This window comes from Pygocentrus nattereri, chromosome 13, assembly GCF_015220715.1.
Source record: "Pygocentrus nattereri isolate fPygNat1 chromosome 13, fPygNat1.pri, whole genome shotgun sequence".
In the NCBI taxonomy this organism is placed as follows: Eukaryota; Metazoa; Chordata; class Actinopteri; order Characiformes; family Serrasalmidae; genus Pygocentrus; species Pygocentrus nattereri.
This window is the reverse complement of record NC_051223.1, coordinates 17125596-17139225: the sequence shown is the minus strand read 5'-3', so window position 1 is coordinate 17139225 and position 13630 is coordinate 17125596. Positions and strand designations below refer to the sequence as shown.

The window sequence follows — 13630 nt, the reverse complement described above, 5'->3', positions numbered from 1 at the left end:
CCACTCGGGTTCAGATCAGAGAGGCCATTCCTCCCAATCACACCCCTCCAGGTCTCACTGTCATTGCCCACGTGAGCGTTGAAGTCCCCCAGTAGGACAATAGAGTCTCCAGGAGGAGCACTTTCAAGCACCCTTCCCAAGGACTCTAAGAAGGCTGGGTACTCTGAACTGCTGTTCGGTGCATAAGCACAGACAACAGTCAGGACCCGTTCCCCAACCCGAAGGCGTAGGGAAGCTACCCTCTCGTCCACCGGAGAAAACCCCAACATACAGGCACCGAGTCGAGGGGCTATGAGAAAGCCCACACCTGCCCGCCGCCTCTCACCATGGGCAACTCCAGAAAAGAATAAAGTCCAGCCCCTCTCAAGGAGATTGGACCCAGAGCCCAAGCTGTGTGTTGAGGTGAGCCCGACTATATATAGCCGGTATCTCTCAACCTCGCGCACCAACTCAGGCTCCTTCCCCGCCAGTGAGGTAACGTTCCAAGTTCCAAAAGCCAGTTTCAGCAACCGAGGATCAGAACGCCAAGGCCCACGCCTTCGGACACTGCCCGATCCACAACGCACCGAACCCCTACTACTGCCCCTCCCATTGGTGGTGGGTCGATGGGAGGGGGGACTCATGTAACTCCTTCGGGCTGGGCCCGGCCGGGCACCATGAGTAAATGCCCGGCCACCAGACGCTCGCTGGCGAGCCCCTCCCCCAGGCCTGGCTCCAGGGTGGGGCCCCGGTAACCCTGTTCCGGGCAGGGTACACAAGTCCTGTTTTTCTGTCTTCATAGGGGTTATTATGGATCACACTTTGTCTGACCTGTCACCTAGGACCAGTTTGCCATGGGAGACCCTACCAGGAGCTTTTGCTCCAGACAACATAGCTCCTAAGATCATTCAAGCACGCAAACCCCTCCACCACGATAAGGTGGTGATCCAAGGAGAGGAACATTCATTGTGTATCGGATTAAATAAACATTCCAATTGCTGAAACAGCTTAAATAATATCTTAAAGGAATGGTTAGGTGAAAAATCTGATTTATATCATTTTGCATGTGAACTGCTCCAAAAACATTTTAAAGGTCTGTGTCTGTAAGGCACTCACACTATCCACTTCACAAGAAGCTGATAAAAAGTGACACAACTGTCCAAAGCTGGTGCCCTTTGAAAAGAGCTGGATAACTGGGTCCAGCTTCTATACAATGTAAATGGTTCATTGCAGATGGCCCATTGTTTTGTTGGTAACTCTACTGGTAACTACTGTAGAGTGCTGTTCATAAGGCTACATGACACCTATATAAGGTTGTCATTACAACTGACATAACACTACATAACTGTTTATAAATGCTGAATACAACAGACGACGACATCTGTCATAAAGGCTACTTTAGCTGACTTGGCAAATGTAACCTTTATAGTGAATGACACTTATTACAACAAGCATTTATAAACAGTTATGTAGGGCTATGTCAGTTTTAATGACAACTTTATGTAAGTGTCATTTAGCCTACAGTAAAGTGTTTTTTTGTCTTGTAAGCAGTCAGGACATCAAACATAGTATCTGCTATGGCATAAACGATAATAGGAACACCACACTGTTACATTACTGGACATAACCTGTCATGCCAATTTATGGCAACACATGACATCTGCCATGACGTGTTTATAGCATGGTTGTGAAGTAAGGTGACCACATGTTCTTTACAAATCTCTTCATTGTTGTCATCCCAGGTTACACCCTTGTCAATAAGAACATGCCTGTTGTAGCAGGTGGACTGAAATGGGCCCAGCAACTACAGGAACGTATACAGGTCCCATACAACAACTTCAGATATATCAGTCATCCGTAAGTGTTCTTGTGTTCTCAGCTTGCTTTGACAACATTAGTGATCTAATGTATTGTTGTGCACTGAACCTTCTAATGACATTATGCTTTCTGCTCCATTAACTCTGTTTTTTTTCTCCTAACTAGATGTATAGAATCAGCAGAGGGAGTAAAAGTCATGCAGAAATATGACGAAATGATGCTGTTGCTCAAAAGGTGAGTTACTAAAGAGCTTTCATATGAAAGCTTGTGTTATGCATTTTTCCCATTATTGCGCATTTTACCATTCCTCGCCGGGAGCGTTTGTGTTAGTGCTTTGCGCTTGTCCGCAATCGAGATATTGAGAAGTACACTGTTCATAAGCATTCTTGTTATTTTTTATCGTGTGCGTGCCCATTTGCTACACTGACATCATCTTAATATTGAGATTATTATGGTACATAATGAACTTTATTTTATTGCAAAGTAGACATATGTTCTTGTGTAAGCCCCCAAGCATGGGTGGAAGGCAGAAATATAAAGGAATTGAATTGAGACATGCAGTCCCTAACATGATTTATTTGCTCATTTGAAAAGCCAGTGTTTGTGGATTATTACACAGGGGCCTCATTTTCTCAGACTCGCTGCTTTCCCTCAGTAGCACTCAAAGTCCAACAGCTCTGCAGAATGTTTTTAGCATATATGCCTGTGCTGCACGCTGTTGGAGTTGTACGCACATGTATGTGCTTCAGTATATGCACCCAGATTGCGTATCTCTCCACTGATTAAATGATGAATTACACATGGAAAAGACCTGTTCTCTCCAGTCAAAAATTAAGCCCTCGTGTTCCATGATAATAATCACTAGTATTACACAAGCAATCTAGTTAGGGCTATTACAGGGCATCTCTAGTTATTACTTCTTGGCACAGAGGCTTATGATTTATGTGTACCATGGAGCTGCTTGATTTCATGGGACTCTGCTGCAACTGCAATAAGATAATTAACCCTACATCTGGTGTGGAGAATTCCAATGAAAAGTGTGCTGACCCTCATGATAAGCTTAGAAAGAGATTGCTGAAGGCACCAGACATATATTCCCGTCTTTACTTGTGATAAATGTGTCTTGCTCTATGTTCCCTTTTTCTTAAATATTTGAATATTTGGCAGAGAGGCAGACCATCTTGAAAAATGTTTTATGTGCCCCCGCCCTGGAATGTATAATCGGGATATTAAGATCTGATTGTCTCCAGGGCTGGCTCTAGCCTTTTGGATTGTTTTAGGGTCCCCACTCATCTTGCTAGCTGTGTGATTCCATAAAACGATAGGCTAACTAATAGCAAAGACTATGAGAAGATGACTAAATTATACGCCTTTATAACAGGCTCATATGTGTATTGTTGTGTTTTTTTTTTTGGTTGCTTGTTTGCAGTTACAGTTTCATTTATAATCTTCTAAGCATTCCACATATTTAGGTGGTTTTTCCTTCTTTGGAGACTCCTCCTCATGTTTCACATGATTGGTTGTTCATCATGTTGAATGTTAGTCCTCAGGCCAATAAAACTAAAATAGCTATACATCAGTAAAGCATGGATTCACAGTGTGACAGTGCAGCAGGACCTTGTGAAAGCAGAGCTACTGTACGTCTAAAAAACCTCTGATGATTTTTTTAAAACTAAAATGAAGTGACGTTTTTTCCGTTTGTCCACGAAAACTGTCTTGAACATTGTTTGAAATGAGACTTGTCTACCAGTACTATGATTGACTGTTGATTGTTTCAGCTTTCTCCATTATATTAATCTCTCCATTCATGCTCCTCTAGATACTCCTCTAAGCTTTATGACAAATGGACAGACTCTGTGGGAGAGAAGTCTCAGTACAATCTTAATCAGCCGCTCTTATCCAGAGACCCGACCACCAGACGCATCACGGTCAACTTCAACCCACAGGTAGGACAGAATTCTTGTAGATGTGTACATACCGTAAGGGACAGTGGGAAATGTTTCTGTCATGATAACAGTGAGCAAAATAATTTGGTTTTTGGTGTTATTGAAGTAATGCTAACCTCTTTCTGTAAGAAAATTTTCCCCATAATTCTATTATCTTTTAAATAGGACACTGTTGGTTCTCTAGTGAGCAATCCCAGTGAAGTTGGGACGTTGTGTAAACCATAAATAAAAACAGAACACAATGATTTGCACATCCTTTTCTACCTATATTCAATTGAATACACTACAAAGACAAGATATTTAATCTTCAAACGGTTAAACTTTATTGTTTTTTGCAAATATTGTTGATATATGGCTTTTGCTTTGCATGGCAGAGTTTCAACTTGCACTTTTAGATGGACCAACGAACTGTGTTCACTGACAGTGGTTTTCTGAAGTGTTCCTGAGCCCATGTGATAATATCCGTTACAGAATGATGTCGGTTTTTAATGCAGTGCCGCCTGAGGGATCGAAGGTCACGGACATTCAATGTTGGTTTTCTGCCTTGCTGCTTACTTGCAGAGATTTCTCCAGATTCTCTGAATCTTTAGATGATATTATGGACTGTAGATGATGAAATCCCTAAATTCCTTGCAACTGCATGTTGAGAAACGTTGCTCTTAAACTGTTGGACTATTTGCTCACGCAGTTGTTCACAAAGTGGTGAACCTCACCACATCCTTGCTTGTGAACGACTGAGCCTTTCAGGGATGCTCCCTTTATACCCAATCATGACACTCGCCTGTTTCCAATTAACCTGTCCACCTTTGGAATGTTCCAAACAGGTGTTTTTTGAGCATTCCTCAACTTTCCCAGTCTTTTGTTGCCCCTGTCCTAACTTCTTTGGAACGTGTTGCAGGCATCAAATTCAAAATGAGTGAATATTTGCAAAAAACTATAAAGTTTATCCATTTGAACATGCACTCTGTGTAGTGTATTCAATTGAATATAGATTGAAAAGGATTTGCAAATCATCGTATTCTGTTTTTATTTATGTTTTACACAACATCCCAACTTCATGGGAATTGGGGTTGTAGATGAAATATATTCCATAAACCTTATTGAATAAAATATATATTGCATAGTTCATCTGCATATAAAACAGGCATCAGTGTATAAAAGAAAACAAGCATCTCCGTCATGGTAACTTTACAGGTGCATTCTTTGGTGTCAATGTAAATTAATATGAAATGATTTTATTCAAAGCAGTTTTGGAGCATAATGTGCAGCTGCTGAGCTCCAGTTATGTAGAAAAAGAAAAATTGCCTATAGAGATTTTTCTTTGGACAGTAGAAATATTATAATTGCTGTATGTAAACATACAGTGTCAATATGCTATTTCATAACATTTTAAATGGTAGTAATCATACACAATTTTTGGAAAAATTAAAAACAGCATTCAAAAGGCACTTAAGCAGTATGACTATCATTGTGTTTTATACAGTAGTATATCATTAAAACTAGTAGGTTAACATGCCGTTGCATTGAAGTCAGTCTTGTCAGGAACCTTGTTGAGTAGTATTATTAATACAGTATGTCACTATACAATGGCTGCTATTGGACTACTCTGTGACTGAGAATCAGAAACAAGCCCACAGCAGGTAAAGCGCCCCCTCCCCCTTTAGCTAATATCTAACTCGACCCAAGCACACTTCACTCCGTTCTCATATTAACTACTCCTGCCATTTCTCTTTTCCCACAGTTTAGCTTTGTTGTTTTTTCCTGTTTTTCCCTCTGGTCTTTTGCTGACATGAACCTCAGTGCTCACATTTCAAGCAAGGAACTGTCATTTCTCTCCCACCATTCACTGCTCCACTAGTGCTCCAGACTCTGTGCTCCCCAGGGTGCCTCAAGAGTCTCCTAAAAATGGGAGGCATTCATTCCTTCACAAAACTAAATTCCCTGATGTCTGTACCCATCCAGCAATCTTCTAGAACTATTGCTTCTGCTTTAATGCTTCCAACCTCTCCAGCCTCATTTACCCCCCCCCCCGCCATAATTCAGCGTATTTCAGCGTATCGTGGTAGCTCCAGTCCCACAAATCCAGCTGCCTGCCACCAACCATGTTGGAATGCAGCTGTCACTTTGCTGTCTTTGGATATTTCAAAGTGTATTGGTCTTAATGTCAACCTTCGACCAATCCTGATGACTGTTGGACAGCACTGCTCTCATTCTTACAAGAAAACCCAGCAGAGGTGTTAATCCCTCACAGCAGTTATAACTGTTTGAGAAACAATTCAACATCTTAAAATCTCAGACATCATCCATATCCATAGCTAGCACCTATCCATGCTCTGCCATGCAATTTCTGCTATATCTGAGAAAAATGGAAAATTGGCAAAAATACTGTCCTAACAGCATGAACTTTCACATGTGTACAAAATAAATATTGTAATGAAAAGGTAATAATACACTGTGTAATATGTTTTATCATAAACTGAAGTTTTGCCAATATTCTAAAAAGCTTGTCCAACCAGGCAACAGTTTCTACAAAAGAAGTCAAAAAGATTTTTTTTCTTAAAAAAAGTCAAAATATGTGTTTTGGGCAAAAATGAGTCTGAAATATTTTTATGGTTGATTGTAATCAGTTATACCATTCCAAAATAAATGCCCTTGAGTCGCCACCTTCAGATTGATGCTTTCATGCATTTGACACTCCTAAAACACAACCATCGTTTGTTTTTATTGTTCATTCTGTTTCTTTCTGTAATGAAGATGGGAATTTTCATCACTATTTTTATTTTTCTTTCATTTATTGTGTTGTAGTTGGTGTCAGTGTTGCGAGAGGTTAAGTACCTGGAGGCCAGACAAGCTGAGGACATTCCAGATCTAGCTGCTGATATTTACTCCAATAAAGAGCTGATGTGGCAGTACGTGGCCAACCTGGAGCTTACGGCTGGCTGGTACAACAAGGTGATTCAGACAGTGCTGGAGGTGGAGTTTCCTCTGATCCAGAGCCAGCTCAGAAATATTGACATCCAGCTCAAAGAGGCTGAGGACACTATCAACTGGACAAGCAAAGGTACATTGCCTCAAGAAAACAAACTCTGGGCTGGATATTGTGTTTTGTTGCTGTTGCACCAAAACTACAGAAACACTATTTATTGAATGATGTGAATTGTTCAGGATGCTCACAATACACTGTAGTTGTTATTGTAGTTGTACCCTAGTTGTCTGTCACTGTGTACAGACTCGCCACCAAGGTTTATTTACTACTCAAGGTTTATATACTAACCAAAATAACTTGTGAACCTACATGTGTTTTCTACATAATAATGCAGTAAAAATTTTCTGAATTTAATTAGGAATAAATTGGTGGAGTTCAGCTTTAAAATTGTGAAACACTTTGATTCTGAAAGTTTACTGATGTGCAGTCATCTTCTAATGTCTGGTCACTTCTAGGGATTTGGGAGTACATTCAAGATGTCCGTGAAGCAGTACATGACCTTGAAAAACGACTGCAGAGGACCAAAGATAACGTGGATGAAATCCAGAGCATCATGAAGATGTGGGCTAATCCCATCTTTGAGAGGAAGGAGGGAAAAAAAGACAGCCTTCTCAGTCTGGAGGATAAAATGGAGCGCTTAGAGAGAACCTATAGCCAGATCCACACCTCCGGGTCCAAGATTCATTTGTTACTGAAGGTCAGTGATGGAAATGAACATTCTGGCCTCTGCAGTGATGACTGGCCAGATGGTAAAAGTCTAGATTTATACAGCTTTGTGTTGTTGAGGTTTTTTTTCCATTACATTTTAGGATAACTTGTCACTCTTCAACGCGGACCCCTCATCAGCTGAATGGAGGTCGTACATGGATTATGTTGATGAAATGGTCGTAGACGGCTTCTTCAATAGCATCGAGAGTTCCCTAAAATTCTTCTTGGACAATACAGGTATGATTTATGTTTCATGTTTAAGCTACAGAAAGAGAATTTAGGAAAGTGTCCTCCCTGTACTTTTTGTCTGTCACTTGACAACATACATTTCTTTAAACCACTCTCATTGCTTGACCCAGACCAGAAGCCTGGATTGGCTCCTCTCTTTGAAGCTCAGTTAGACCTGCAGGTTCCTGAATTGGTGTTTCATCCCTCTCTGGAGTTTGGGGCATCTGATGGCTTCTTTGACTTAGTGGAGAGTCTCATCAATGATGTCTACAGGATCTCCTCTTTGGTACCACGGCTGGCTGAGCATAGTAGCTTTCCACACTACCAGGTATCATCTTGGACCTGTAAATTAAGCAGTTTTGATTTATTAATGTCATTTTGCTATATATTTATTATGATATGATGTCACATTAAATAATGATTTTTAAGTATTTATTAGACATGCATGGGTGTCTACAGTTCTACTTGAGAACCTCTGTTGTAACAAGAATACACAAGCTGTATGGATGAAAATGAGATTGCAAAGGCAACAGTCACAGAGACTTTGGAGCCGCTCACTATAAATGTGGCATACAGTCACAGAGAGCAAGCTTAAATATGCCATTTTCTACAAATTTTAGTTACAGAATGTCTATTTGTTTGCTGAATAACATTTAAAATGTGCCAAAACCTTTGTACATTTTATGGTTATTTTTTTCCAAATGCATTAATTTCAGTGCCTGAAAAGCAATTAGTGAATTAAACAGTGCAAAGGTGCATCTCTTTAGAGCAGAGGTTACTAAAAGGTCACCCAGACGCCGTCCTATGCGGACCTGGGCCTATAAACGATAAACTGTTGAATTATTTCGTTTTGAGCGGGTGGTCCTATTTTAATCAGTGTAACTTTTCTAGCATTTATGGTAGCTTTAGCGCCTGGGAAACTCACAGACCAATCACATGCCTTGTAAAAATCACACATGACGCTACTCAGCCAATCAGATCTGTGCATTACATTGAGCACTGAGACTCCAGTGAGTGACACACACACAGTCAGAAACAGCAGTCAGAGAAGCAAGTGAGCCAGATTATTTTACATGACATGCTCTAAAAAGAGAAAACCGACAATAAATATTATTGAAATTTTACTGAATTGTACTTTATTTGATTTGACATTCAGTTGTTGACTACATAAGATGTTGATATAACTACTAGGCTACTTCACTAAACAGTATATGGCACTGACTCATAATGCAAGTTAGACACTATGATGTCCTGGATCTTTATTTGAGGAAATTTTCTCTAACTAGATCTTACTGAATTTTAATTAAGGCCCTCTGCTTTAGAGGATCAGCAGAATTAACAGAACATACTGTGACCATAGGCTCCCAAACTTTAGCATAGAACTATGTGCAGAGTTGGTTGATGAAACTAATGAGCAAATTGCACAGTTACTACATTCATTTTAAGCTCCCACGAAATGAATAAAATCTATAAAAAACATTGTTTTAATTATTAAACAGACTTACTTACATAAGTTATGCACTAAATGATTCACACAATGAGCATTTCCATTTTTGTCAAGAATTTTCAAAATTTTACAAAAACTTGGCTTTCAAGACTCTATAGACTATAGTAGGGAATATAGGGAAGTTTGATGTGCGAGCATTAGTAAGTATTCATGAACAGATATCTGGTTAACTGTGGAGATGGAAAAAATGCAATAAAAAGGGTTTACCTTTTTAAGTGTTGCACACAATAAATTCCATCATGTAGAGAAGAACTTTCAGACCACGTTTTGTTATTCAACATTAGCAGCGGGAAACTGGAAGCTGTTTGTGTTTGACTGAGACTCAAATGAGCTAATAAGCCAAAACTACAGGTAACCAGTACAACATCGTAATTTTCTACAGGTATTTTTCTTCTCTACAGTAGACAATGTGCCAGCATGTAGGTTTGTCAGGTGTCAACTCCAGACTATCCTGCACTATAAAAAGAAGTCCAGCAGCAAGGGTGCTAGGCAAAAAAAAAAAAAAAATCAATGTTTTATTTGAGATATGATTATCAATATTTGCACAAAAGTGGAACTGTATACATATCAGGACTTAGGATAAGCTAGTTAGGTTACATAGAGTTAGGATTGGTGTCCATATCCTGGATTGACTGATACTTAAGGATCAGGTATCGGAAGGAAAATGTGGTGTTAGGCCACCCTAATTAAAAGAAATGCAAACGTAAAGATGACAATTCTTTTTTTTTATGAAGTTACATTCTATTCCTGTAAATTAACAATAGCAGTGTTAAAATACAGAACATGTATGGTTTATTTACAAACATTATAAATAATTTTTTCCTTCATTTGTTAGTGTATTTAGCAACGCAAGGCATGCTATCTGTGCCCCATCCTTGCCCTCTTTAATGCACTCATGTTTAGAACAACAGAGTATAACATAAAGTACTCTCAAATATGAGCAAAACCTTCATGTTTTATTAAAACATGAAACTGATGTCACCCAGTTGTTAGTGTTATTGCTAGAGCAGTAACTTACAAATCCCTTTTTTACTTAAAAACACAAATATTGCATCAGTTGAAAGTTCACAACCTTCAGCAAAGACTCTCTACCATTTCTACCATGAAGCTCATTGTAAGGTGTTTAAGAATGCAATGAAAGAACATGCAATGAAAAAAAAATGCAATGAAAGAACATATTAAGGTTAAATTATTCTCTCCTGCACCAAATATTGTGGTTAGCATAATAGCTGCTTTCTCATCTAGCTTCCTGCCCAGTCCAGCAAAGCTTCTCTCTGTGATGTGGGGGATTTGAGTGATCAGCATTATATGATGTGTGTCCACAGGCTGATATGGAGGACATGGCAGACCTTGCAGACATGCGTCAGCTTCTAATGGAGCGTGTGCAGAGGGTCATGGCACAGTGCTGCGAGCACCGTAATGGATTTGAACGCTACGCTTACCTTTATGTCGACGACAGGAAAGAGTTTATGAGACAGTTCCTGCTTTATGGCCACGTTCTCACGAGTGAGGAGATCGAGGCTCACGCTGAGGACGGGGTCCCAGAGAACCCTCCCACTCTGGAGAGGTTCCGTGAGCAAGTGGACTCCTACGAGAGTGTATATGAAGAAGTGCAGAAGCTAGAGCCTGTCCATGTGTTCGAGGGCTGGATGAGGGTGGACGCACGGGCCTTTAAAAGTGCTCTGCTCAACATCATCAAAAAGTGGAGCCTCATGTTCAAACAACATCTTATCGACCATGTAACACACAGGTAACTTGCTTTTGAAGCAAAAAAAAAGACTCACACTGGAGTAGAATGCCCATGAGCTTTTCAGTGCTGTGTGGAGAGAATAGCTCTATATTTCATACCATATTAATATTATCACATAACATTATATTGACTGTATTGACAAATTGTATAAATATTAACTATTTGAATGATCAGGGCCCAACAGTGGGTCCAAAGTTTGGCAACATATTTCTAGAACCTAAGAATAACTCCAGATTGCACTGTAGTCCATGCAGTTGCTGAATGATAAGCCTGGAATTTTATGACATCAATATTAAAAAATATTTTAAAAATAATATTCATATTTCATTTAAGATGGACAATTTAGATAGTATTGGATTGACATTACACTTGTCACACTTGTAGCTGCTACCATATTTTTGATGTAATGCTGGTCAACGCAGTAATGACAGCTGGCAATGGTGCTATTAGAGCCACTGTTTGTATGCCATTAGTTAGTAAAGCATTCAGACAGATAAAATACAGCTACATTGTGCTGTGGTTCAAGGTTGTAGTAACAAGCAAGCTTTTATAGCATCCCAGCTGTCCGATGTTGTGATGGGAGAAGGGGCTGAGAAGCTGAGCCAACGAAGGAGAAATCTTTGGCCAGCAAGAAGAAACAGGGAAAACTGTCAGCCATCCCCCTATACAAAGTCTGCTCTCATCAGTCTGTCACAGGAAGACAGTTAGGTGAAGGGTGAATTCTGTAGTTTTGCTCTTGATCGTTTTGTTAAAAGTGTTAAAAATTGTTCATGATTGACAGTCTGACCAATGTTAGCAGGGAACACCAATTAATCCCAATTAATCCCAGTTAAACACCAATAATAAGGGGTAGTCCTGGGCTGGAGGTTAGGGAACCAGCCTTGCAACCAGAAGGTCACTGGTTCGATCCCCTGAGCTGACAGGGCAGGACTGAGGTGCCTTTGTGCAAGGCACCTAACCCCCAAATGCTCCCCGGGCGCAGCGGATAGGGCTGCCCACTGCTCCGGGTAAGTGTGTGTCTTCACTAGGGTGTATGCGACGTCTCACTGCACGGATGGGTTCGATTGTGGAGGTGACATTTCCTCATTGTGGGGCAGAGGTGTCAAATTCAGGTCCAGAAAGTAAAAGTCCTTCCCAGGATTTTGTTCCAACAGGCTGGCTTCTCTAGTTAGATCACACCACCAGCATAGCTGTCCAGCCTGTTGGAACAAAATCCTGGGAAGGACTTACTTTCTGAACCTGGATTTGACACCTCTGTTGTGGGGCTAATAAGAGTCTCTTAATCTTATCCCATCAAGCATACGTAGCCATTACTCACTTTTGCCATCAAAACTTCTGATTATGTAGCTGATGGAACAAAAGGACTTCACCAGACTAAACACTTACTGACTTCCTGTGATGTTTAAGGCTGATGCAGTATTTGCAAAGTAATTCTAGATGTCCAGACATGTTTTGCGGTCAGTGACGTCCAAACTGACCTTTTCTTTATAACTTGATTTGGATGCCATAGCCAGCATTGACAGCTCATACACGTTATGCTGATGGAATCTCAACAGCATGGCTCTGTGGGACGGTTCTTTTGAGTTTTGTGATTACTTTCTACTAGGCTAAATTTTTTTGTGTTTTGCGACATTTGAAAAAACAAACCTTCACCCAGATAAACTATCCATTAATGAAGCAAATTATTTCTCTAGAAGTGTAAAGACTTTTGTATCTAGCAGTATCTGAGCTCAGGACTGTCTTTTTCTCTAACCTATTGGTAACTAGCAAAGATACTTTCTCTAGATAGACAAAGCATGCTGTAAATGTAAATGTAAAGATTTACAGGGAGAATTAAAGCAGTAGTGCAATATTCCAATAAGACAGTGACCTTGACACAATAGCTATAGCGGAAAAACAGGAACACCTGAAGGGCCTTATAACGGTAAAGAACTGAGTGAAAAGATGGGACTTCAGCTCAGTATAAATGAAACAAAAGCTGTAACAATAGGAAAGACCACAAACATTACTATTGATGGTGAAGATATAGAAGTGGTGGACAGCTTTCGCTTATGCAGATCAATTATTAATAACAAAGGATCCGGCAATAAATTCACTGGAAACCCAGAAAACCAAACTGAATTTTTTTTTTATGTGAAGAACCATTTAACTGGAAAAGACCATTATATATTGAATGGAGTAAGAGGACAACCAGTGGCAAAATTAATGGAGACAATCAAAGGAGTCATAATCAAGCCATTAAGAAGCCTAAAGACCCAAAGAAAAGACAGGAATCACTATCCATATGGTCACCAGGAGTCAGAACTGACTTGACGGCACTTAACAATATGGTGGGGTCCAAGACTCTGAGTCCACAATGATAAGTTATTCATAATTAAATAAAAACTAAATATTTGAGATTCTGCACGATTTCTAGGTCTGTAATCAAGCAGTTGCGTGAAACTGACCATGTTAAGGCCTTTGCACAAAAAGGTCTGATTTTTTTGTCATATTCCTTCCATTGAATCACATGTTTAGATAACTTTTTGTGGATTGGATTTGATAAAATCATTAGCGGCTTTTGCACAAACTTGTGGAGTCACTAGCTTGAGTGCACGCTGTCATTAAAGCAAAAGGGGAAACACTGCAAATACTAAGAGATTCTGAAATTCATGTACATATTTAAAAGGTTGTTGATAATTCATTTATAATGAAAAGTATGAAATTAG

The 13630-nt window shown here is 39.8% G+C and overlaps 1 protein-coding gene across 1 annotated transcript in view; it reads left to right on the top strand.

Moving 5' to 3' along the window:
- Nucleotides 1-13630, top strand: part of LOC108424873 (dynein heavy chain 9, axonemal) — a 167439-nt gene that overhangs the window by 13938 nt on the left and 139871 nt on the right. The window contains exons 10-17 of the mRNA XM_017693145.2: nucleotides 1722-1836; nucleotides 1963-2031; nucleotides 3617-3743; nucleotides 6549-6804; nucleotides 7185-7426; nucleotides 7539-7674; nucleotides 7797-7993; nucleotides 10498-10922. Coding sequence (XP_017548634.2) covers nucleotides 1722-1836; nucleotides 1963-2031; nucleotides 3617-3743; nucleotides 6549-6804; nucleotides 7185-7426; nucleotides 7539-7674; nucleotides 7797-7993; nucleotides 10498-10922 — 1567 coding nt within the window. The remainder of the gene's footprint in view (nucleotides 1-1721; nucleotides 1837-1962; nucleotides 2032-3616; nucleotides 3744-6548; nucleotides 6805-7184; nucleotides 7427-7538; nucleotides 7675-7796; nucleotides 7994-10497; nucleotides 10923-13630) is intronic.